We start from the raw sequence: 25,396 nt of genomic DNA, 5'->3' as shown, positions 1-25,396 counted from the left end.
TTTGTAAATATTATAGGTCTATAAGCATGTATTGTAAATATTATAGGTCTATCAGCATGTTTTGTAAATACTGTAGGGCGGTAAGAATGTATTGTAATTATTATAGGTCTATCAGCATGTTTTGTAAATATTATAGGGCGATAAGCATGTATTGTAAATACTATAGGGCGGTAAGCATGTTTTGTAAATACTATAGGGCGGTAAGCATGTATTGTAAATATTATAGGTCTATCAGCATGTTTTGTAAATATTATAGGGCGATAAGCATGTATTGTAAATACTATAGGGCGGTAAGCATGTATTGTAAATACTATAGGGCGGTAAGCATGTATTGTAAATATTATAGGTCTATCAGCATGTTTTGTAAATATTATAGGGCGATAAGCATGTTTTGTAAATATTATAGGTCTATAAGCATGTATTGTAAATATAATAGGTCTATAAGCATGTATTGTAAATGTTATAGGGGGATAAGCATGTTTTGTAAATATTATAGGTCTATAAGCATGTATTGTAAATATAATAGGTCTATAAGCATGTATTGTAAATATTATAGGTCTATAAGCATGTTTTGTAAATATTATAGGTCTATAAGCATGTATTGTAAATATTATAGGTCTATAAGCATGTATTGTAAATACTATAGGGCGGTAAGCATGTATTGTAAATACTATAGGGCGATAAGCATGTTTTGTAAATATTATAGGTCTATAAGCATGTATTGTAAATATTATAGGGCGATAAGCATGTTTTGTAAATATTATAGGTCTATAAGCATGTATTGTAAATACTATAGGGCGGTAAGCATGTTTTGTAAATATTATAGGGCGATAAGCATGTATTGTAAATACTATAGGGCGGTAAGCATGTTTTGTAAATATTATAGGGCGATAAGCATGTTTTGTAAATATTATAGGTCTATAAGCATGTATTGTAAATACTATAGGGCGGTAAGCATGTTTTGTAAATACTATAGGGCGATAAGCATGTTTTGTAAATATTATAGGTCTATAAGCATGTATTGTAAATATTATAGGTCTATAAGCATGTATTGTAAATACTATAGGGCATGTATTGTAAATACTATAGGGCGATAAGCATGTTTTGTAAATACTATAGGGCGATAAGCATGTTTGTAAATATTATAGGGGGATAAGTGTTTTGTAAATATTATAGGTCGCATGTATAAGCATTGTAAATATTATAGGTCTATAAGCATGTTTTGTAAATATTATAGGTCTATATGTATTGTAAATATTATAGGGCGATAAGCATGTTAAATATTGTAAATATATTATAGGGCGATAAGCATGTATTGTAAATACATAGGTAAGCATATAAGCATGTATTGTAAATACTATAGGGCGGCAAGCATGTTTTGTAAATATTATAGGTCTATAAGCATGTATTGTAAATATTATAGGGTGATAAGCATGTATTGTAAATACTATAGGGCGGTAAGCATGTTTTGTAAATATTATAGGGCGATAAGCATGTATTGTAAATATAATAGGTCTATAAGCATGTATTGTAAATACTATAGGGCGGTAAGCATGTTTTGTAAATATTATAGGGCGATAAGCATGTTTTGTAAATATTATAGGGCGATAAGCATGTATTGTAAATATAATAGGTCTATAAGCATGTATTGTAAATACTATAGGGCGGTAAGCATGTTTTGTAAATATTATAGGGCGATAAGCATGTATTGTAGATATTAGAGGGTGATAAGCATGAATTGTAAAATGAATAAAAAGCGGATGTTATATGAGTGTATCCTTGACAACTGAAATATACATCAGGCTGCTTAAATATTTCGATATGAGCAGTTTACAACTTTGGGAAAGGTTCACATTATTTATGAATTAACACACAAACACTTTTATAATATACATTGAGTATTTCTGAATGTGGTTTGGTACTCGTCTCGGTCAGATTTTATTTTAAAAAAGATAGTGATTTGGTGGCTTAAAGTGAGCACCCATCTTTTGTGTCCGTCTTCCTCTGCCATCTTGCAAGACCATTCCTTAACGATTACACGACATTGCTATATGTTGTGCGTATATATATTCTTATATATATAGCATATTCATATGGTGCATTCTTGGCAAATGACGTAGATATTTGTCCCGTCGAAAAAGACACATTGTTGTACTCCATCAGATAAAATTATCCACACTTCCGTGCCTAGGAAAGATATCTCTGTTTTATCAGGGAAAGATAGCAAGCGTCCTAAAACTAGGGAAAGGTCCAATTAGTATACTAATTTTAAATGTCGCCTTTAAAAGCTGGTTCTCAGTTGAGAATGTTACATTTCAAACACTGACTAGGCTTTCTGTGGATCGTATCGTCGATGAATCTTACCCTCCTTTTTATGTCGTATTCCTTGTGAGTATTTCCCTTATTTCCCCCTCAATACCCAATTTACATTTTGAAATATGTTTTTGTTTTTTTAATATGTCAGCATGCTCTTCTTATCTCGTTACTTGTTCTCTGTTATCATGTTTTCGATGCAATATCACATGATTTTATAAAATCTAAAAGAGTAACTGGTTATAACGAAATATATGTGTTCGTCTTTTCTTGGAGACACCTTTTAATAAAAAAGTAAAGATAAGCAATAATCATTTCAATATATTTATGCATAAAAAAATAACAAATAAAATAAAATGATTTATATACCATTCAAACACACATACAAACAAGCAGTCCTATAGATCCCAGGTTCACTAACTACCACTTAAATCTACTTTCGCTTTCCATTTATATCTTGTAACGCGAGGATGATAGCACTTACAGCTGGCACCACTACATAAATGCATGTCTCTTGACAGGTAGTTGGATAGGCACGACTGATACCTGACTATTTGTAAAAAAAAAAAAAAAAAACTTATAAAAAACATTGTAAATAGAGAATGACTATCGTTATTGGCAGGATAGTAGCTGTGTGGAACTATCATTAAATCCACAATGTAAACATATATCTATGGTTATGATTTGTTAATTTGAGTCATTACCAGATATAAAGGTTTTTATCAGGTTGTTCTCCACGTCAATATTGCCTTATCGATCCATTTGAGCATTGTAAACTCAGATTCTAATGTACCTCGACTGCTGAACTCAACCAAGTCTGTATGAAATGCCTGGATAATATTTCACACATCAACAATATTGTTTTGTATTAAACATCACACTCCTTGAGAGAAAGTCGTTTCTTGTAAGGCTTCTCAGTTTGTGAATGTCTGCTGTCAAGTCTATCACATACTCTCGGGAAGCGACGTTTAATAAGATACAGCCTTCGGTTGTTGTAATCAATGTCAAGATTCTAGATGTCCATCTATTGTACTAAGTAGGAATTTATTGAGTTTCTCTTGCCAAAAGTTCTTTTCCATGCTAAGTCTTCCAACCTCCGCGTGAAGACGACTGTTTTCGGCTTCCAACGTCTGCAGCATCTGTAAAAATATGTCATTCACTATTAAAAAATACATATTTTGTAGCCTACTGCTGTAAATGCTTATCGAATAAAAAAATCTGTTTTGCCATTCTTGCATCAAGTGTCTTTGACATTGTGACAGTTACGTCCGTATGATCGAAACATACCTCATCAAGGTTAACTGCAAATTTTAGTTGTCTTTTGCGAAACTTTCTTGCCGCCACACGGTTTTGTTGTCGCCTCCTTTCTGACTTAAGTGCCTCCTCTTTCGTCAGCTGTAAACAATGAAGGTAGTAATTAACACAATAATAACCCAAGATCTAAAAGAAGTTTTAATACGACGAATTGTTATAATAAATAATACACATCAATCACCGCTTCAGTATCGTGTGCACCACGATCGCCTAGTAGAGTCTTCGTAACCTCAGGTGAAAAACCAAATTGCTTGATTCGACCCTCCTTAGCTGCGTTGGCTTGTACTAACGTGGATGTGTCTTTAGGCAAGACACTTGACCCTAAGCAATGACCCCTCTGTATGTTATTCAGTGAATGTCATTCTTTATGGAGTATTTCATTGAAAACATTGTCTTGAATTCTCAAAGTCTTTAAATGTTGTGTATTGTTATATCTTTAATATAAAACCTGCTGAAGATCCGAAATCATTTCATTAGTAGATCAATACCAAAGATGTTTCCTGGGTGTAAACCTGCGGTTTTCGTGTCGCTTACTAGTTTCCAGCTTACTACTGTTTTTTACTTTGACGTAGAGGGTCGATGTTATCCTTGTACCATGGCATAATAATACATTTATTTGGCAGTCATTCAAATTAAAACTCACCTCAAATGAATTTGGGGCTGTAAATTGGACATGGAGTTCTCCCTTGCCTTGTTCCATCCGTTTAGCTTGAATTTTGTACTTGAGTTCTTCCTTGATAAGTGGAGTAAGCTGTCCTGACTGATAACATGCTAGTGCGGCCTCTGCCAGTTTACATTCTTCTTCGTCACTTGGATCCGTTAGATTAACCGCCATTATTCCTTTAAATAAATCAGAATTAATCACTCTGCTTTTCTTAATTGTCCGAGATAGGCTTATTACACATTTGTTGTTATTAATGGCTAGAGTTCAAAATTCACTAGCATTTCTTCTTTCCAAAGAATCGGGTTGTACAAAAAAAGCTGTACATGATATTGATAATTTGGGAGCAGTAGTACATATTCCTTATAGCATGTTAATTTCTTGGGTCAAAATTAATTGAATAATATCTTAATGAATCGAGATTCGCGATCTGGATGTAAAAATGACATCTAATGCAAACATGTGTGATTATTTCACGGATCAAATTTTCGCGATCACGTTAATGTACCGCGAAAAAGCGAAAATAAGCGGCTACACGGTATATCTATAGATTTTTGCTGATATTGTACTGATTCATGTGTCCATTTTATCGAAAGTCGATCAGACTTATTTCACATTTGCAATATCATTGTCGTAGTGTCCCACAGCATTGTAAAATGATGAGCTAAGAAGTAGTAAATTAATTCAGTTATGACAGACAGAGAATCAATGTTATACAAACATATCGGTCATACATTATAGACTCCAACCGTGCCGAATAGGTCATTTCAGCAGCTGGTAAAAACAACAACCAGGAAGGGACAGTGGAACTAGTATCTTTTCAATTTACAATTATTTCATATGACAAAGAATTGTTACATTTAAGAGTGCATTCCAATAGGCACATCGACAAGCAGTCTTTCAATTTCTTTCAATTCCGCTCTCAAGGCAACTGAAGCATGGACAATAATTCGTACTCTAAAGTTGAAATGATCGGTATGTTTATCAATCATTAATTTCAATTACTCTTATTAATAAACCATTTGCAAATGGAATTTAAATAAATTTCGTCATATATTAAGTTTTATGCAGCCGGTTAGAGACCTAATTTTTTAAATTCAGTGTTATCCCCATGAACTTTGATTCGTGTTTGTTTCCTAAAACAGACAATTTAACTACTATTATTATTAATCTAATGTCTGTTAAAATACATTTGTACATGTATTTATATGTATATTTGACTCACGGCTAAATATATTTACACCTTATGAATCACACACTTATAACTCGTTTGTCTCTTCTTTACAACTGTATGAAAACATCAAATTTAATCTAGACCAGACGAATTCGTTTGTTATTAAAAGATACTCCTACCTAGACATATATACGTTAGAGTGAGAATGCATAATCTGTAGTCAGCAATTTGTAGCCGACAACACACATTATTCACTGTGAGAACTCTTAAGTAGGTCAGCGTATTACAGCGCTGCGTCCATTGATAAAATACAGGTAGCTATTTATGCATAGGAACCCACATGTGTGTTTATGAAATAGACAAGGTATGTTATCGGTAACATACATGCATATCACCTTCCTACCTTGGTTACCTGTATCTTCTAAAGAATCTGCAACATTTCAGAAAGAGGTAGTAAGAAGAACAAATAAACAGCTTGCAATGTCTCCTCCTAATCGTCAGCAATTTCGTCAGCATTATAAATAGAAATCTTATTATCGGAACACCTCGTGTTCTTTCATGGTGGTAGAGGATGTCGTATGAAAACTACAAAAGGCAAAAATGTTTCCTTAAAATAGGAAACCGGAAATAACCTAGACTGTTTATAGATATTGAGGCATATATATGTGTACGATGGATAAAGCATTTTGTTTTATTTAAAAGAAATTAGGCACATGTTTTGTACGAAAATAACATTCTTTAGTAGACAATTTATATAATGCTACATAATCATAATTATTTAATTCATATGAAAGACACTCTCATGATTCATCATAAAAACAACTATTTTAGAAATTTGACATAATGTAAACGAATCCTCACAAAAGAAATATAGATCGACGTGGATATAGACAGCAAAAACTAGTGTTGCTACAGTTTTATCAGACACAAATCTTTATTTTGATTTAAATGGCAATTAAAAGAATTCATTGCAATGATTTTTTCAGTACACGAATTATTACATTACAAGATAATTTAAGAAATCAACTTATCTACAGACGTTTGTCATGGCCTTCTATTAATAGAGTCATTTAAGTACCTCTTATATATGTAACAATACGGGTTACACGTGCACTTGAATCCGCTCTAAATAAATGACTAAACAAAACGCTGACGTGAGGTCGTACGTCCCTGAGTGCCCATTTATGTAAGCAGGAATAAGAAACATGAAGAACTTCCATCTGACAGGTTATGATAGCTGTCATCCAATGATGGACAGAAAGGTTTGTCATACACTATCTGTAATGAATCTGCAAAATGAATTTAAAGAACATATATCGAAACTGTCCACATGATAATATCACCCAGAACAGAGATTTGTTTATATCGGATATCCATTACGTTCACTAACACAGAGTCGACCTCTTGGTCTTTTTCTCTCATTCTTTTACTCTTAGAAATACTAAATATCTACATATTTCATGTTTCATTTGCGATGCTGTAAAATAACACTATATATACATACTGAATTTAGTAAGAAAATTGTTGGCAAATATTCCACGTAACGTAATATATGTTCTAACGTGGTAAACGTGATACAACACCATTATTCCACGTAACGCAATATATGTTCCAACGTGGTAAACGTGATACAACACCAATATTCCATGTAACGTTATATATGTTCCAACGTGGTAAACGTGATACAACACCAATATTCCATGTAACGTAATATATGTCCTAACGTGGTAAACGTGATACAACACCAATATTCCATGTAACGTAATATATGTTCCAACGTGGTAAACGTGATACAACACCAATATTCCATGTAACGTAATATATGTTCCAACGTGGTAAACGTGATACAACACTAATATTCCATGTAACGTAATATATGTTCCAACGTGGTAAACGTGATACAACAGCAATATTCCATGTAACGTTATATATGTCCTAACGTGGTAAACGTGATACAACACCAATATTCCATGTAACGTAATATATGTCCTAACGTGGTAAACGTGATACAATACCATTATTACACGTAACGTAATATATGTTCTAACGTGGTAAACGTGATACAACACCATCATCCCTTGTTTACATCAAACACTTTGTGTTTATCAAAAGACGAAAGTGTTCCTGGGGGAAAGTAGATACATTTACCAGGGATAAATTCCAAAATTAAGCTATTATTAGTACTCTACTATGGTTTTACTTCACTTATTTGATGTTTTATTTCTCGATTGTATTTATTCAATCTACCTCCAAACTATACTGAAATATTTAGAAAATCTTGGTGTAAGTCTAAAATTTTATGTAATCTATAAAACAAACCTAGTGCTTTATCCTGGAAACAACTGACTTTACACTGTGTATATATATATGTGTCATAATAAGATCATATAATATCTATTACATAAGTTATTTGATGATTTAATATGGAAGACACCGTTACCAAACAAAAGACAAACTATCTGATTGTAACAATGTTTTTTTTCAGATGGTAAAGAATACAATTTTAATCGCTAAACCTATATCATCTTTTCATTAATTAATTCATTTACATGTGTTTATCTATCTCAATAACAAAACAGTAAAATACATTTTTAAAAAATATAAACATGGGGAAAGGAAAACAATAATTAACGTTTCTCTCACTGTAAGTGACGTCATTTTGCATCACTATTACAGTAACACAGAAGTTTTTATTAATCTTAATAGTGTCTATACACATGAAATTGATTCATTGGCTGTAGAGTATGCACGCTTACTATTAACATGAAAAAGGTAAAAGAATGATAACGGATCTTTCTGTGGGTATGTACTTATTAATTTACCGGTTTGTTCTGATATAATCATGCATAATCACACGTGACAATGATAACGGGTTTTCATTTTTTGCTATCGTAATTAGCGTATGTCAAAATCCAAACAAACTAAAACATCGTAACTGTCTTAACGAGACACTTACATTGCTGACTAGAGCGTCTCAGGGTAACACGACAACGGAAACTGGTAGGAATGCGTTACATATTGTCACGTATTATATGATCACATGAAACCACGTCTGTCAAGTACACACAGACTACTAAAGTGTTAAATAACAGTAACATGTCATTAAATAAACAATAGACTGGTATAATAGTGCTAGTTATCGTGCTTGTAAAATACATGGTTGTCAAAAATTGACTGAATTGCTGTAACGTAAAATCATGAAAAACTGTATCGAGTATTGTGTATTAAAATCAATGTTGTCATTCTTTGATAAATATCTACATTGAGATCTGTGTTGTTATGTCTATCTAGTAGCAACACCAAACTATATCAAACCTGGATGTTTCATTCATGGCAAGAAAAACAAAACAAAAATGTAGCGAATCTCATGTATTTATTATGATATGAAACAAATTTAATATTTTACTACAGCAGCAAAAAGTCAGTAGTTTTTATTGCAGGGAACATAGATTCCCATGTCACATAATAGCTCTTTATCAATGGCATTTTAGGTTACGTCAAGCTGTAATCTGGGAGTATGTGACGTCATATCAACATTTACTACTGACGTCACAATTGGTCATAAAATTGGGGTTTGAGGGGAAAATATTACTGAAGTATTTTCACTGAAAACAGTTTAATCATGTGTTATATACAAAGCAACAGTTTGTGAATAGATACATTCTATAGAAATGAATTTATATCATTCACACGTTATTTATGCATGGTTGCCTCATTAGCTCAGTCGGTAGAGCGTTGGCCTGTGTAACCTCTGATGAAGATCCGTGGTGAATGGTTGGAATCTACCATCTCAGGTGTTTTGTGTTTTCTCTGGAAAGTGAGAAGCGGACCAATCTGTTGAGGTGGTTGTCTTTTGGCGAGATGATATTCGACGGACCTCTCTTTGCTGTTCAATGAGGTACATATATCCACGAACTACTTCAATGAAACTCATTATGACTCTTGCTGTTCATATTGAGATAAACCCAGAAAGCAAACAATATGTACGTACTTCCTTGGAAAATGCCTTAATGTAGTGAAAGAAATAAAGCTTCATCTTAAATGGAATGGTTCGTATAAATTGGTATACATAGCTCCTTCCCTTAGCTTTTTATTTCACATAATATCATATGAACAACATCAGAAATGATGTACGCCTTTCTTTAACAAATCAGCACAAAAAGACATCGGAATATTTTAAGAAAATTTGTAGAGTGATACAGTAATTAAATAATTATTGGATATACGCTTTGTTTTGTTTCTCACCCGTAACAAAAATATAGCACACGTCTATCATTGCCATTGGAAAACAACAATCAATTTCAGTTAAAATAAGATAACTGGGTTTAAGTAGTCTTCATGTTTCCTGACATTTTAAATCACATCAGTATGATACTACATTTAACTTTATTTGTGTGTAGATATATATTACACGATTGAGAATTTAATGGCGAGCCCAGTCGAGGAATACCCGTGTGTGTCCATCCGTTATCCGCTTATCCGGTGTGATTGTTTCGCTAACGTTTCACTAACACAGCAAAACTGTCTTGATAATGAACTCGTATTTCAACAACACAAAAGTAAGCAGAAAGGATAATGAGACCAGATGTTCGTAAAACGTGAGCGTCTTCGAGTTCAACTACGACACACACACGCCATGTAAATTTACACAAAGTTAGATCCGGTTATGTGTATCCCTGCTGTCACACTAACACGGCCGTAGTAATAACACAACCACAGACATCTAGATGAGACCGCAGCTTCTCTTGTAAGGAGTGTTTCTCCTGTGCAAGCGTTGTCAGCTCTCTAGTCAGTCGTGTGTTTTCTGATGACAATGTTTGCATTCTCTGTAATAAATAACAGACTTCATTTACTATTGAGGGTGTTTAACGGGCTCATTTCCGTTCTAAAGATGATTATTACTAGAAATGTGTTATACTAATTAACATGAATAACCTGTTAAAGTTTTACATCATTGAACCTTATTACATGTGCATAATGATTCGTTAATAGGTTCAATTTCTTGTGATCTTATTTATAACTGGAAAATAAAATTGACGAAAACGTTGAATATAAAACACATCCACCTTCAATAACAGAGGTTGTTAACTTAGAAAAGAATACATGGAAATAAAAAGAACGGTCACCTTTTTAACATTATGTATTAAGACGGTCTGCTTTCTCCGGAATTTTCTAGATGCTTTTCTGTTTTGTTCTCGTCTGTTTTCTTTCTTAATGCGTTCTTCGGGAGTAAGCTATCAAACAAACATACAAACGTATAGTGATGAACATAAGTGTTAGTCTGTTAACAAGTACTGCTAATAAGTAGTCAGTATTTCAAAACATAAACTCTATTTTGAAGAGAGAATAATAAGACAAAAGTGGCTAGCCTTTTGCTTTTGTTTTCATTGAGTGATAAAAGTTCAACTTTCACTTAGATTTAATTTTTTATCGTCGAAATATAATGAAATTAAGCTCTTGTAGTTATGTTCATGTATTTAGCATTCTGTTTAGTAAACGTTAATATAACTGATAGTTTAACCCTAAACAAACAAAATATTGGCGATAATCTCTTTAGTGACCAAGGAACAAAGACATACCGCCTTCCTCTTTAGTAACCAAGGAACAAAGAATGCCGCCTTCCTCTTTAGTAACCAAGGAACAAAGAATGCCGACTTCCCCTGTAGTAACCAAGGAACAAATAATTGCCACTTTCCTCTGTAGTAACCAAGGAACAAAGAATTGCCGCCTTCCTCTGTAGTAACCAAGGAACAAAGTATTGCCGCCTTCCTCTTTAGTAACCAAGGAACAAAGAATGCCGACTTCCCCTGTAGTAACCAAGGAACAAAGAATGCCGACTTCCCCTGTAGTAACCAAGGAACAAAGTATTGCTGTCTTACTCTGTAATAACTGAGGGAACAAAGTATTGTCGCCTTCCTCTGTAGTAACAAAGGAACAAAGAATCGCCGCCTTCCTCTTTAGTAACCAAGGAACAAAGAATGCCGACTTCCCCTGTAGTAACCAAGGAACAAATAATTGCCACTTTCCTCTGTAGTAACCAAGGAACAAAGAATCGCCGCCTTCCTCTGTAGTAACCAAGGAACAAAGTATTGCTGTCTTACTCTGTTATAACTGAGGGAACAAAGAAATACCGCCTTCCTCTGTAGTAACCAAGGAACAAAGAATGCCGCCTTCCTCTGTAGTAACCAAGGAACAAAGAATTGCCGCCTTCCTCTGTAGTAACCAAGGAACAAAGAATTGCCGCCTTCCTCTGTAGTAACCAAGGAACAAAGAAATGCCGCCTTACTCTGTTATGACTAAGGGAACAAAGTATTGTGGCTTACCTCTGTAGTTACTGGAGGAACAAAACTGACATCCAGTTCCGATTTGCCTTCTGCCAAGCGTCTTGACTGAATTATAAACCGCAGCTCTTGTTTGATAATAGGTGTGATACTCCCAGTTTTCATAGCAACAAAAGCTGCCTCGAGAATTTTTGTACCGTCGTAATCTTCACAGATCGTTGAAGATGTCTCTTCCATCTTTGAAATTGCCTTTATCTGTAAATAATTAAAGTTTATCAAAAAAAGATTCCTAATCTCTGTCGAGACGAAAATACGAACTTCAAAACAATATACAAAACAAGGTTTCGTGAGATCTGATGGACCACACACGAAAACGATTAGATACTTCACCATATATACAAGTGAAATGACTTCATTGTACACAAAATTTAACCAAAGGGCAAGGATTCTGTGATTAAGCACACCTGAAACAGGTCATGGCAAAATTGAAAGTGCACGCGACCAATCATACATAACAGCGTCAAATCAAAATATCTAGGCGTCACACATCACATTGTCAATCAAAATATCTAGGCGTCACACATCACATTGTCAATCAAAATATCTAGGCGTCACACATCACATTGTCAATCAAAATATCTAGGCGTCACACATCACATTGTCAATCAAAATATCTAGGCGTCACACATCACATTGTCAATAAAAATATCTAAGCTTTACACATCACATTGTCAATCAAAATATCTAGGCGTCACACATCACATTGTCAATCAAAATATCTAGGCGTCACACATCACATTGTCAATCAAAATATCTAGGCGTCACACATCACATTGTCGATAAAAATATCTGGGCGTTACACATCACATTGTCAATTAAAATATCTAGGCGTCACACATCACTTTGTCAATCAAAACATCTGGGCGTCACATATCACATTGTCAATGGGCGTCACATATCGCATTGTCAATCAAAATATCTGGGCGTCACACATCACATTGTCAATGGGCGTCATATATCGCATTGTCAATTAAAATATCTAGGCGCCACACATCACATTGTCAATAAAAATATCTAAGCTTTACACATCACATTGTCAATCAAAATATCTAGGCGTCACACATCACATTGTCAATCAAAATATCTAGGCGTCACACATCACATTGTCAATCAAAATATCTAGGCGTCACACATCACATTGTCATAAAAATCAAAATTGTCAATTAAAATATCTAGGCGTCACACATCACTTTGTCAATCAAAACATCTGGGCGTCACATATCACATTGTCAATGGGCGTCACATATCGCATTGTCAATCAAAATATCTGGGCGTCACAGATCACATTGTCAATGTGCGTCATATATCGCATTGTCAATCAAAATATCTAGGCATCACACATCACATTGTCAATCAAAATATCTAAGCGTCACACATTACGATGTCAAATCAAAATATCTGGGCGTCACACATCACATTGTCAATCAAAACATCTGGGCGTCACTATCACATTGTCAATGGGCGTTACACATCACATTGTCAATCAAAATATCTAGGCGTCACACATCACATTGTCAATCAAAACATCTGGGCGTCACACATCACATTGTCAATGGGCGTTACACATCACATTGTCAATCAAAATATCTGGGCGTTACACATCACATTGGCAATTAAAATATCTAGGCGTCACACATCACATTGTCAATCAAAATATCTAGGCGTCACATATCACATTGTCAATCAAAATATCTAGGCGTCACACATCACATTGTCAATCAAAATATCTGGGCGTCACACATCACATTGTCAATCAAAACATCTGGGCGTCACATATCACATTGCCAATGGGCGTCACATATCGCATTGTCAATCAAAATATCTAGGCGTCACACATCACATTGTCAATGGGCGTCACATATCGCATTGTCAATCAAAACATCTGGGCGTCACAAATCACATTGTCAATCAAAATATTTAGGCGTCACCCATCACATTCTGCCTATTGGGTTAGTCATGTAATATTAAGTTCGGCATGTTTGATGTTCCTTACAATGTAGTATGCTTAGAGATTTTTGTTGTTTTATTTAACGGTCTGCATGTCCCATGCTCGTCAGTCTGTCTGGCGGTGTGCCTTTCCCTACATCATTTCTAGTTTTGAGAACTTGACATTATTTGGACTGACTTTCAAGGCGATTCCTGCTGACTGAGAACAATTATAACGGGCACTGAATCATATGAACATCGGACTGGATTGCTCTTCAGACATGAAAACTTTCGGCGATCCTTTTCATTACAAAACTTAAAGACAACACCTGTCTATGACATTTCTGAGTTTTAAACACTTTTTTCCTTTGGTGAAATCCATATTCGTGATTTTGTAACAGTATTTGTAACATATACTGATTAACTACAATTGTCTATGTATGTTATAAAACAAACTGCTTGAGCACATTGAATATTTTATTTTCCATTGTTATACAATTCATTGATCCTGCTTTTTATTTTTCTAACATCTTTTGAGAATTTGAAACTGAAAGACATTTCACATTTGACTTTCTTATCTTTTAAATGATAGAGATTCTGAGTCTTATACATCCTTATCAACAAAACACTGATGATAATGTAGCCATCAGTGGGTCCATAAAAGGCTGTACATTGTACATAGAACTCTTTACTGATCTTTATTTTCTTATAACATATGATAAAACTATTGCGATGATCATTTTATAAAATAGTTTAACAACAGAAACGTATTATCTTCTTAAGACTATAGATATCGAAAGTTCCTATAAACAATTTGTGAAGCTAAACACAAGAACTCTTTTTGTATTTCATTCCAATAACAATGTCTTGATACGGCCACGACACATGTCACACACCATATGTATTTTATCAGTATAGTGGTAATGGAGTACATCACAGTCATAACAAAAGCCAAGCTATAACACGGGGAAATATAGCGCTATACTTATTAATCGTTTACATTTCTAATGTTCCTTACAGAAAACACCAGTTTAAAATGACATTGACGATAGTGATGTAAGTATATTGACCTTCGTGGAATGTTCCGCCTTTGTCTCCTGTGACTACATCTAAATTCCATCCATTTCCAGTCCCTTGCATACTTAGAGAACACATATATATCCGTTTTGAGAAGTTTAGCCGTGGCCATTATTTCGTAATCTGTGGCCCAGACGCCTTTTCTATTCATACGGGTACTGTGGATATACCGAGAAATAGACATTCCAACATCACGGGCAGACATACTGGATACAACCCAGTGTCTCACAACGTCATGAAACTCCTCGGAACCACACATCAAATAACTTATACATCGAAAAAAACAGTTGCCGTCCCCAGTGACATTCCTGGTGATGCGAGGGTATTCCGAACGGCTAACAAGTGTTGAGTTTGTCCGATGGCATAAAACCATTTCAGAAGGAGATACGAGAGTTGGTTTGACTTGTAACACAGTGTTACACACTATTTCGAATTTATCAAATTGTCCCGATTGCCAGGTTTTATCCACAACCCAGAATCTCATTGGTAATTCTTTGTCGTTGAGTTGGTTTCGTCGTTTAGAAGTAAAATGGCGGCATGTTCGGCTCATTGTAGATTCTAGAGGGAGTAAAGCGCTAGTGTACCAGACATGGATTATTATGAACAACATCGTTTAGACAACTTACTTAATCTCTACATGTCCTTACATGTAAACACTTTTTCGGACATGCCGAGATACACTCTCCCCGACTATCATACAGAAATCGTAGGCATGTTTTATGATTATAATTTTGTCGGTTGTTTCTTTAATTGTGTGATTGGTGGTAAACATGTAAGGTAGTTTATCTACAGCTAGATGTATTGTTTCTAGTTTTAATATGTTTGTTACCATTGTTATGTGTCTTCTGTCATACAGCCATCTTCCTGTTACATGATTACTGTAGGCTGTCGGTGTACTCACAGGCACTTAAAAGATGAGTGCGCATGACCAGATTCTTATATTAGTGTAATGTAAACAAGTGTCATGCGCACCTAGATTTCTACAGCCTACAACGCGTGGCAATTGAAAAACCACAGGTACTTTCGGTGAAGTCCGTTCACGAGCTCGTGATAGGCCAAACCATATCTGGATATCTAGGTCAGATTTGGGTACTTTTCGTGGAGTGATAAACCATATCCGCACTTCAGGATGATGTGCACTTTAGAGATACAAACAGGATTTTTGATGCTATTGACGTTAGAATTGTTATGCCTTAATAACGACAATCGTTGAGTTATTTTACATACACGCTATTTTTCCTACCAACGAGCTAAGTGATATACTAAGCGCAACGTTTTGTAATTTTTTGAAATCTTGGCGCGCATATTTCATAGTTACGTCACACAAATATGGCGGTTTACTCAGCAATAAAAGCTTTAGGTCATGCGCACTCATTTACATGGTACGTTAGATTTATTAATAGAATATTGTATATTCAGCATATTTAGTTTATAGAAAGATTAATTTTAGCAACATATTTTCTTTCAAGTGATATTCCAAAAGTGTTTTTATATCGAAGTGAAGATCTGAAAGATTTGCGACGGTAAGATCGTAGTACATGTATTTCGAATAATATCGCGCCTATCACTGGATACCTTCCCCTAATAAGGACTAGCTGGACCAGGATAATCTGTGCAGGGAACTGTCCTGACTATACATTCCACCTACCCTATGTACGATATACACTACATCACATAATTATATATAATTGTATGATTATTTTTACTACTAAATAAAGTTAAAATAACGACTAGGTGGACCAAGATAATCTGAGCAGGGCACTGTCCTGACTACACATTCCACCTACCCTATGTACGATATAGAAGTGTTCGAATTTTATGTTTCAAATTCACGAGTACAAAGTATACACTGTGCATGCATGGAAGTAACCACAGAGACCTGATATATATCAGTGTTACAGAAATGTGACATACTACAAAGCATCTGTAATAGCAACGCCGTGAGTTTCATCAGCTTCTCTGTTACAGTACTATCATTGTTGTCTTATATATAGTAGATGTTTTTAAAGGTGTCAGCTAAACATAACAAATTTGTTTTCATGAGAAGAACTTACTAAAATCCGTGTTTTGTTGACTTTTTATGATATCATTACGAAAACCAAACCAGCTAGAAATATGAAAAAGTCACTTACGTATGAAGTTGTCAATTCCTTGCTGGCCGTTCTTCGATCATGAGGTGAGAACTGCATCGAAATGTTCAGACTACAAGGTTTTATATAGGTGCATCCGGGTAGCGTTACTACCCATCATGATGATGATGACGTCATTATTGTAGTTTAAAAATAGCTTATCCGTGCATAAAAATTGTCAGCAACCCACGGGGACCTGCTTTTATGATTACAAGAAATCTGATTGGGTCAAAAATGTCTGTATTTGTCATTCTTCATTGTGCTGCGCACTCTGAAGAAGAAGAGAGATGGAAATTTTTTATGATGAGTGGGCAGATGATAAGACTTTTAATACTGCATAGTATCAAGATTGAAAATGAATATCTGTGTAAGAAGGCAGTTTCGAGATTGCCTTCGCACTAGATAGTTTAACATATAAGTTGATATAGATTTCAGATTGTCTTATATGGTCCACTAGAGTGATGTAGATATGTAGATAGACCCATTTACCTAACTGTGCCTTTTGAATACTGAATATTGTTGGTATCAAGTCCAGAATTATCTATGGACCCGTTTATACAGTACAAACATCAAGTAAATATAGTATATACTTACTGTTAACTTAATTCCTTATCTGTTGTCGCTGTAGAACTCATTCCTTTTTAAGATTCACTGGATGTTGAATTCGTTGACGCTATTCATTGTTATCTTAATTCCATATTTGTTGTCGCTGTAGAACTCACTCCGTTCTAAGGTTCACTGGAAGTTGAATTCGCTTACGCTAGGCTGGATAACGAACAGATATTTAATAAAGGGAGGTAATTTGGTTTCGTCAGCATAATTATCTATTTTTAGGAATTACCGTGTGAGGAGGTTCCATTCGAACAGTCCGGTTTATGGCGGTTAATGCCGGTATTAGAACGATCAGTGAGAACTGTGATGTAGTGGACAACACTAACACTTAATGTAAATATGTTTAAGCTTACCTAGGTACAAGTAATGCAATGTTTACCTGACTACTATAAATAGACACCGCAACGGTGTGATTGCGGGTGACTACTACTATGTACACATGTATGTGTGTATTATGTACGGTGAATTCCACAACTACGCCGCACCAGATATGACCGGTCTCATTCTATTATCTACTTTGTTAATCATTGATTGATTGATTTTCCATCGAGTCATTAATTAGGATGTCCTGTTACGGTAAAGCGGTGCAGTAGAGAGCGTTTATGCTAGTATTGATATTTAAATGGGTCTATTTTTAGTGTTAATTTGCGCAGTATTTTTCAGGTTTTACACACATGTATTTATAATCATTATGACTCTTATACTTAAGAGGAAAAAAATATTTTCTTCATCTTGGAAATTTACAAATCCATTAATATTTTGTAATCAAGACATGTATTTTTATCGAGGATTATCACTTTATTTAGCTACATGTACAATATTTGATATCGTAATATTTTCACAATGTTATCGGGCCGAGATCACTGTAATATTTTCAGAATGCTATCGGGCCGAGATCACTGTAACATTTTCAGAATGCTATCGGGCCGAGATCACTGTAATATTTTCAGAATGCTATCGGGCCGAGATCACTGTAATATTTTCAGAATGCTATCGGGCCGAGATCACTGTAATATTTTCACAATGTTATCGGGCCGAGATCACTGTAATATTTTCAGAATGCTATCGGGCCGAGATCACTGTAATATTTTCAGAATGCTATCGGGCCGAGATCACTGTAACATTTTCAGAATGCTATCGGGCCGAGATCACTGTAATATTTTCAGTATGTTATCGGGTCGAGATCACTGTAATATTTTCAAATTCGTCTAAGATGAAATGTTTTTATACAACGTGAGCGCTCCATCTCGTACACAACATGTAACAGATTACTTGTACTAAATTTCATAATTAATCACTTTAAACACAGTTGTACATTGGTAAATAATGTCTAATAAAGGGGAACCACTTAATTTGTCTCAGGCTTTCCCCTTATAACTTATTTTGTTTGTTGATTATGTTCTAAATTTCCTTGTTCTGTTTACGCAATCTTCCTATGTGAGATACAGATAAAATCATAAATGATGACCGTAACAATGACAGAGACACATTTACCTATAAAATATACATGTATTTTAAATATACTAATTCAGTATATCAGTTCATAAGTTCTATGCATAGATTTATGTGCAGTTTTAATGGGATTTACCAGCCATTAATGCATAATACGTTTATCAAAATAAAGGGAGGTAATTTGTTTTGTCAGCATAATCATCTATTTTTAGAAATTACTGTATGAAGAGGTTCTATTTGCACAGTCCGGTTTGTGCCGGTTAATGCCGGTATCAGAAAGGTTAATAAGAAGAGCTATGGTAAAAATCGCCACGTAGCTTGAATCAGCACTTACTACATACGTGTATATATGTGTTCTATATATAGATATTGTGTGCATGTCTCTGCTGGTGTGTAATTGTTTGTTGGGTGTTAAGATGCTGGGTGTTGGTATTAAAACAAGCACAAGTAGTAAAAAGCATATAATTTATTGTAGAAGAAATAAATCTCACGATATTCTGAAAATCAATAAATTATACATTCACTACTTAAGATATTGCATGTTCATATCGCACTGTCTGAAATTCATACAAGATTTTTCCGTTAAATATAGCATACAAATACTATACAAATAATACACGTAACAACCTCCCATATATCATCATAACTGTGGTCAGGCGGACAGAGTACCACGAGTCCCTTTGTATATCATGGTATCTACATTGTATCTAAATTGTGTTACAATTTAATTTGTCGCAAAAAGACTAATATTATTATCATCATATCTCCATAACATAATGATTTTGTGTAAAAAATAAAACATAAAACACATATCCATCTGTCCACGCACACAGATGTAGCAGCACACGTACTTAAAAGGTTAAGTACACTGTACCACACAAGCAAATGAAAATTAATTACAGAAAATCATTTGAGAAAAATTTCTGAACCAGAAACACACGAGGTAGTCTTTGCATATAATATTCAATGGTGTTGGACACCAAGCCGTGCCTAAGCGTGATATTTACATGGGAGATTGAGCTATATATACATGCATATCAATTTTTCATATTACTTTGGCATTTCAGGTTTGTGTTGTTACATAGGACTGATCTAGAAATACATAATAATGATAATATAATAATAAATTTATTCGGGATAAAGATGTACAGATTTGTATACAAAACATACAATATTGTATTAATATATGGCACATATAACATATTCTACATAATCATGAATAAGTTGTTTGTTACATCTTTAATGTATCAGCTTGTGATAATAATAATGCATTTATTTAGCGCAAGAGAGATCAACATCATCTGATCATAGGTAGATCTAGTGAGGAAAGCAAAATAAAATACATTTTATAATATTTTAACTGAGGATTCCTTCTGATGTACAACAACAGGAAAATCCCTCCTCTCCGGAATATGTATCCGTGCATCTGCCAGGGAAAATGTTACGTAAATGGTGACATGCGCATTGTTAACTATTTGTTTGTGACGGTACACACATAGTTTTTGTCGAAGTAGACAGTCTTTATCAACACACATACACACAGCTTTTGTGAATGTAGATATCTAGTTTATATTGATCTAGACAGTATGGGTTCACACACACAATTCTTTTGTCAATGTAGACAGTTTTTGTCGATGTAGACTGTTTGTGTCGACACAAACATGGTACATATGCATTTTTCAATGTAGACATACACTGTAGTTTATGTCGATGTAGACTGTTTGCGTCGACACATATGCGTAGCTTTTGTCAATGTCAGTTGTATTTGTTAATGTAGACACAGTTTAAGTCGCTATAAACGGTTTTTGTCGACACACAACCGATGGAGCACCAGCTGTTTTGTGTGGTGGTTAAATGTCACACAATACCACATTCACATGTAACTATGTCGTCATTTGTCGAGGCAGTGACGTCGATGCCGGGGCGTGATCCAGTCCGAGGCTTGGACAGTGGAGAAGATGAATGTGAAGCTCGCTCTTTAACTCATCCTTCTCTCGCCTTAAATCACTGAGCTCGGACCGTAACGTAGTATTGATGCACTCCAGGGACTGAATTTTCTGCGGAAGAAAGAAATGCATACATATGGTGTAACGATATAGCAAAAATAAAATATTAAACAAGGTTAGATTGATTGATGTGATGTACCGTACATGACCACACAAACGCAATAGTTCGCTGTTAAAGAAGGTAACCAATGAACTATTTATTACAAGTGTTAGACAGAGACACCTTACGGCATACAAATTCCTCCGACCTTGATAAATTCTCGTGACGTTCGTTTTTGTTTCTGACGAAATCGTCTGGCAGCATTCCTATTCTGCTGTCTGCGTCTCTCCACTTTCTCCTCCTCCTCTTGGGACAGCTAATTAAATGATAATAAGATGATATCTTACCAAGGTTAATTGAAACATAGAAAGTATTCCAGTGTCCTTCATCAACTATTGATTTGTTTACCAAGTCATCCCTGTGAAAGGGAGAGTGTGACTAAATTCATCAATAAAAAATAATAAGTACGTTTGCATCATGGATATACATAACTTATCATTTGTCATGTCACGTGCACGTATTGCCTGTCGCTATAATTGTTCCTCGTTACCGTTACGTATCTACCACTCCTTACGCCCAGGAGTGGTCAGTGTATGAGAGTTATAGTTATTATGGTAGTTACCAAAATAGATTCCTATCGATTCATAGTTATATAGGTACGTAACTGTACAGGAATTCTAACTATGTAACTAACAAAACATATATATCATTTTATTAACATGAGTGTTGTTATATAAAGATTTTTTTGTGGAGGGGGGGGGGAGAGGGGGTGTAAAAGAAGTGTGTATTATTTGTGAAGTGTAAAACATGGCTGAATGAACCGTTCCAAATAATAACCACCAAGTTATATTGATAATAGCAGAACATACCTGGTATTGCTGAGGGTCATCAAAAATGACCTCTAGTTGACCTTTCCCGTCTGCCTCCCTTCGGGAGAGTATAGTGTACTTTAACTCCTCCTTCACGAGAGGTGTCAATTTCCCGGTCTCCATGGCTACTCTTTGAGCCTCCACCAGTCTCTCGTCATCTATTGTCACCTGTTCGACCTGAAAGTCCTTCGTCATTCTCTAGAGTTTAGCGGTCTCCTCTCGTAAATACCGAAGCTATATTATTATCTGGTACTGGGCTTCTATATCCGACTTAACCAGGATGTTGAATGAGAGATGTGTTTTTCCTAAATATTCTGGAATCCAAAGTGTTATCCGTCAAAGGTACTCTCTCAAATGACCAACAGTCATGGGCTCGAAAGATTCTTATATATATATAAATATATAAAACGCCACTCCTGTCTATTTATAGACACTGGAAAATCTTTATGCGTTGTAAACAATATTATAACATAATATTTCTTCCAATTTCGACTTTTTGTGAAATGAAGGTATTCTACCTATAATTACGTATTTATATAAACAAGCTAGTCATTTGATCTTGCTTTTAACTAGATGGAAATCTGCTATAAGAATTATTTTTCCAATGAACAGTTATTGAATGAGAGATAAACATACACAAGATTGGAATTTTTGGAATGAGTAAACAACACGTGACATGATTTCAAAATCAAGAATATTCCAGAAAGAAAAAAAAAAACAGGTACTCGGTAATCGGTCGTACCATGATTTTACTATATGATTTCACTTCCTTATTTCTTATTAACTTGTTTATTTATTCATTTATTTTTCCTTTTTCTCCCTGAAGGCATTTCTTTTCACCTATAATTTCCTTCGTGACAGTTAAAATCTGTGTCAATTATTTGTTTTTACACATAGGAACACGGGTAACATGTTTAAAGGGAGACCACTCTTATGAATATAAAAGATCGGTGTCGACCGGAAGTGGCTAAAATAACTTAAAGTACAGATGAAATACAAAACATTAACAAGAGTTCGTTAATTCGAGTATGCTACTACAATTCCTCTCATTAAATTCCCTATCATATAGCTATTTGCTGACTTAACTCCCTACACTACCGAAACAATGGCTGTGTGTCATGTTCTGATGGCGGTACGTAAAATGAACATGTCCAGTGTAAATTCAATGTCTTCCACACACAGTTTCAACAAAACCGAGAGCATTCTGTTTGGGCCAAAAAGAAAAGAACAAAATTTCAATGTTGAAATTTTCGTTTTATGGCTTAAACTCTGAGAGCTGATAGTGTTTGTAAACTATTTCGTCGTTCTCAGGGACGTATGATATGAATATGTTTTTAAACGTATAATATGAATTATACGCCCTAGTTGTGAGGAATTTCTACCAGCAGCAAAGGATTCTTTACTAACTGGTTTTTACGATTGGTCTAGACAATACATTCAAAATTTTATGTTGCCCAGAACAAAGTAATTCGATTTATTTTGATAAGATTTATTTTCAAAATCCATCGTGTCAAGAGTGAAATCAGTGTTTGTTATGGATCTGTAACAGAATAAGACGGCTGAGTCTCAACGATGTTTGATAGTTTCAATGGTAATTGTCTAGTATTATATTCTTTTGGAAACTATTTTCCTATTTAATAAATCAAGGTGACAAAAGACTAAGATTCGCTGCGGAATCTGGATTTTACCGAGTAAACTACAAACACATAACAAAGTTTTCAACTTCAGGAAAAGATATCTTATGGAAATGACAGGTACATATACAAATTTCAAAAGTGATTTCATATTTTTCTAAAACTATGAACAATATTTACAATGTGTAATAGTGTAATATTTTCATAGTTATTTTAAATCAATCAATCCGTTTCTATATACTCCCCATGGATTTACATGTTAAGCTATATTAGCTTTATGGATTAATCAGAATTGGTTGGTCTTATACAGTACCAGTATTCAATAACTGATATAAAATCACTTGGTTAAATCACAGTTTTATTCCATTTGAGCGATATAATTTATACAAAAAAATGTGTTATTGTGGATATGTCTTTTACTGGAAGAGATATGATAAACTTACATACTCTGCCTCTCTTATATGATATAGACCTATATAATATGAATTCTCGGAGACTTTGTATTAGGGCGACGACTAACACTACCATACCGTCTGTAATGATATAACTACATTTCTAAGACACGTGTCATGCAGTGGTATTTACACAACATTGTATATATCTTACGGTTGTAAAGATACTTGACATTAGTCAAAAATTACCTTCTAAAACATCACGGTAAATGTCTTTCAAGATACTTGAAAAATTAAACTCGAGACAATTTTTTTGACACAGTCTTGTTTTGACATTATGTGCTTCTGGAATTTCACCAACAGTAACTGCGGAATATTGGACCGTTTTTACGCGCGGATTTCACACACAAGGCAATGGTTATGAAATCTAAAATTACATTATCATACTATTCAAGCAGTTGAAGTATGTTTCTTGGATGTATATGGATGGTTTGGTAGAGAAATCCAGATGATTTCAGTATTTGAAAACCAATATGCAACTTTAAGAGTAATTGCCTTTTGAGAGACAATCCTTCATGCTTTTTAATGCCGATTTCGTTGTCATTGATAAAGTGCACACGGGCACTGCCATCTTGTAACGATGTAAATAGATACGACCTCGAGGTAAAATATGATAACCAACAATGTTTACATGGATGTATGCTGAGGATCGCATATCGTGTGCGCAGGGTTCGTACATTCGTACACCCGAACAATGCACGATACGATGGCACAGACAGATTATTTTGTTACGATTAGCCAACTGATATTATGGACTGGAATGAAAAAAAATCAAGGTGTTGTTCGGTGATTGGACAGGTCAGTTTGATTTTAAACTACAACTGATAATGAACTCTGTCAATGGAGCCTGTCAAGTCAAACTGACATTTTCACATCTGTGTACGTGATGTGCCCACAGGGCATGCGACAATGTAGCATGCATATGAGCACCATTTACGGCGTCACTTGATAGGTATACACCTTGGTCACGTGTTGGATGCTTGTTAAAACATTAATATATGGTTTATATCTAACAACATTTAAAATATCAATCAAGAAATGGGATTTTCACATCACACAGTGTGTGCCTACATCGTGCACACGCAGCTCATTATGTATCGAAAAACAATTACCTTTATTATTACAAAAACTGCAAATTCATAAATAACGACCGCATGACTGAAATAAACATAAATGAAAAAATAAATCTGAAAATACGATTGGTTTACTGGACGTTTTAATTTAAAAATAACTTCTTAATAAATAAAATGTTAATCTATATGTACAAATTTGTTGAAACATTTCGCGCTATTCGACATACCATTGCACATTAAGTCCGGACGGCGATTTCTAATGTCTTTATAATTCAATTGACTTATTCATTGATCATATGACGGAAACAAATTCGACTGATGAC

At 34.6% G+C, this 25,396-nt stretch overlaps 3 protein-coding genes across 3 annotated transcripts; all 3 read right to left on the bottom strand.

Annotated features, from left to right (window-relative positions):
* Positions 1-3,317: 3,317 nt before the first annotated feature.
* Positions 3,318-5,933, bottom strand: LOC132543377 (basic leucine zipper transcriptional factor ATF-like 3). The gene is made up of 4 exons (XM_060206867.1): positions 5,866-5,933; positions 4,271-4,467; positions 3,601-3,708; positions 3,318-3,452 (listed from the first exon to the last, which is right to left on the bottom strand). The coding sequence occupies exons 2-4, from the start codon at positions 4,460-4,462 to the stop codon at positions 3,318-3,320; spliced, it is 435 nt and encodes a 144-aa protein (XP_060062850.1). The 5' UTR covers positions 4,463-4,467; positions 5,866-5,933.
* Positions 5,934-10,144: 4,211 nt separating this feature from the next.
* LOC132543376 (cyclic AMP-dependent transcription factor ATF-3-like) lies at positions 10,145-11,980 on the bottom strand. The gene is made up of 3 exons (XM_060206865.1): positions 11,786-11,980; positions 10,589-10,696; positions 10,145-10,288 (listed from the first exon to the last, which is right to left on the bottom strand). The coding sequence occupies exons 1-3, from the start codon at positions 11,978-11,980 to the stop codon at positions 10,145-10,147; spliced, it is 447 nt and encodes a 148-aa protein (XP_060062848.1).
* Positions 11,981-20,890: 8,910 nt separating this feature from the next.
* LOC132543413 (uncharacterized) lies at positions 20,891-22,109 on the bottom strand. Its single transcript, XM_060206915.1, is given in 4 exon segments — positions 20,891-20,918; positions 20,920-21,056; positions 21,254-21,361; positions 21,915-22,109. Coding segments are annotated over 4 exon segments (468 nt in total).
* Positions 22,110-25,396: the final 3,287 nt, after the last annotated feature.

Source organism: Ylistrum balloti, unplaced genomic scaffold, assembly GCF_031769215.1.
Source record: "Ylistrum balloti isolate Yb309-2 unplaced genomic scaffold, AGI_CSIRO_Ybal_v1 Utg369754, whole genome shotgun sequence".
Taxonomy (NCBI): domain Eukaryota; kingdom Metazoa; phylum Mollusca; class Bivalvia; order Pectinida; family Pectinidae; genus Ylistrum; species Ylistrum balloti.
Note: the sequence above shows the minus strand (reverse complement) of the source record. Positions and strands in the feature narration are given on the sequence as shown.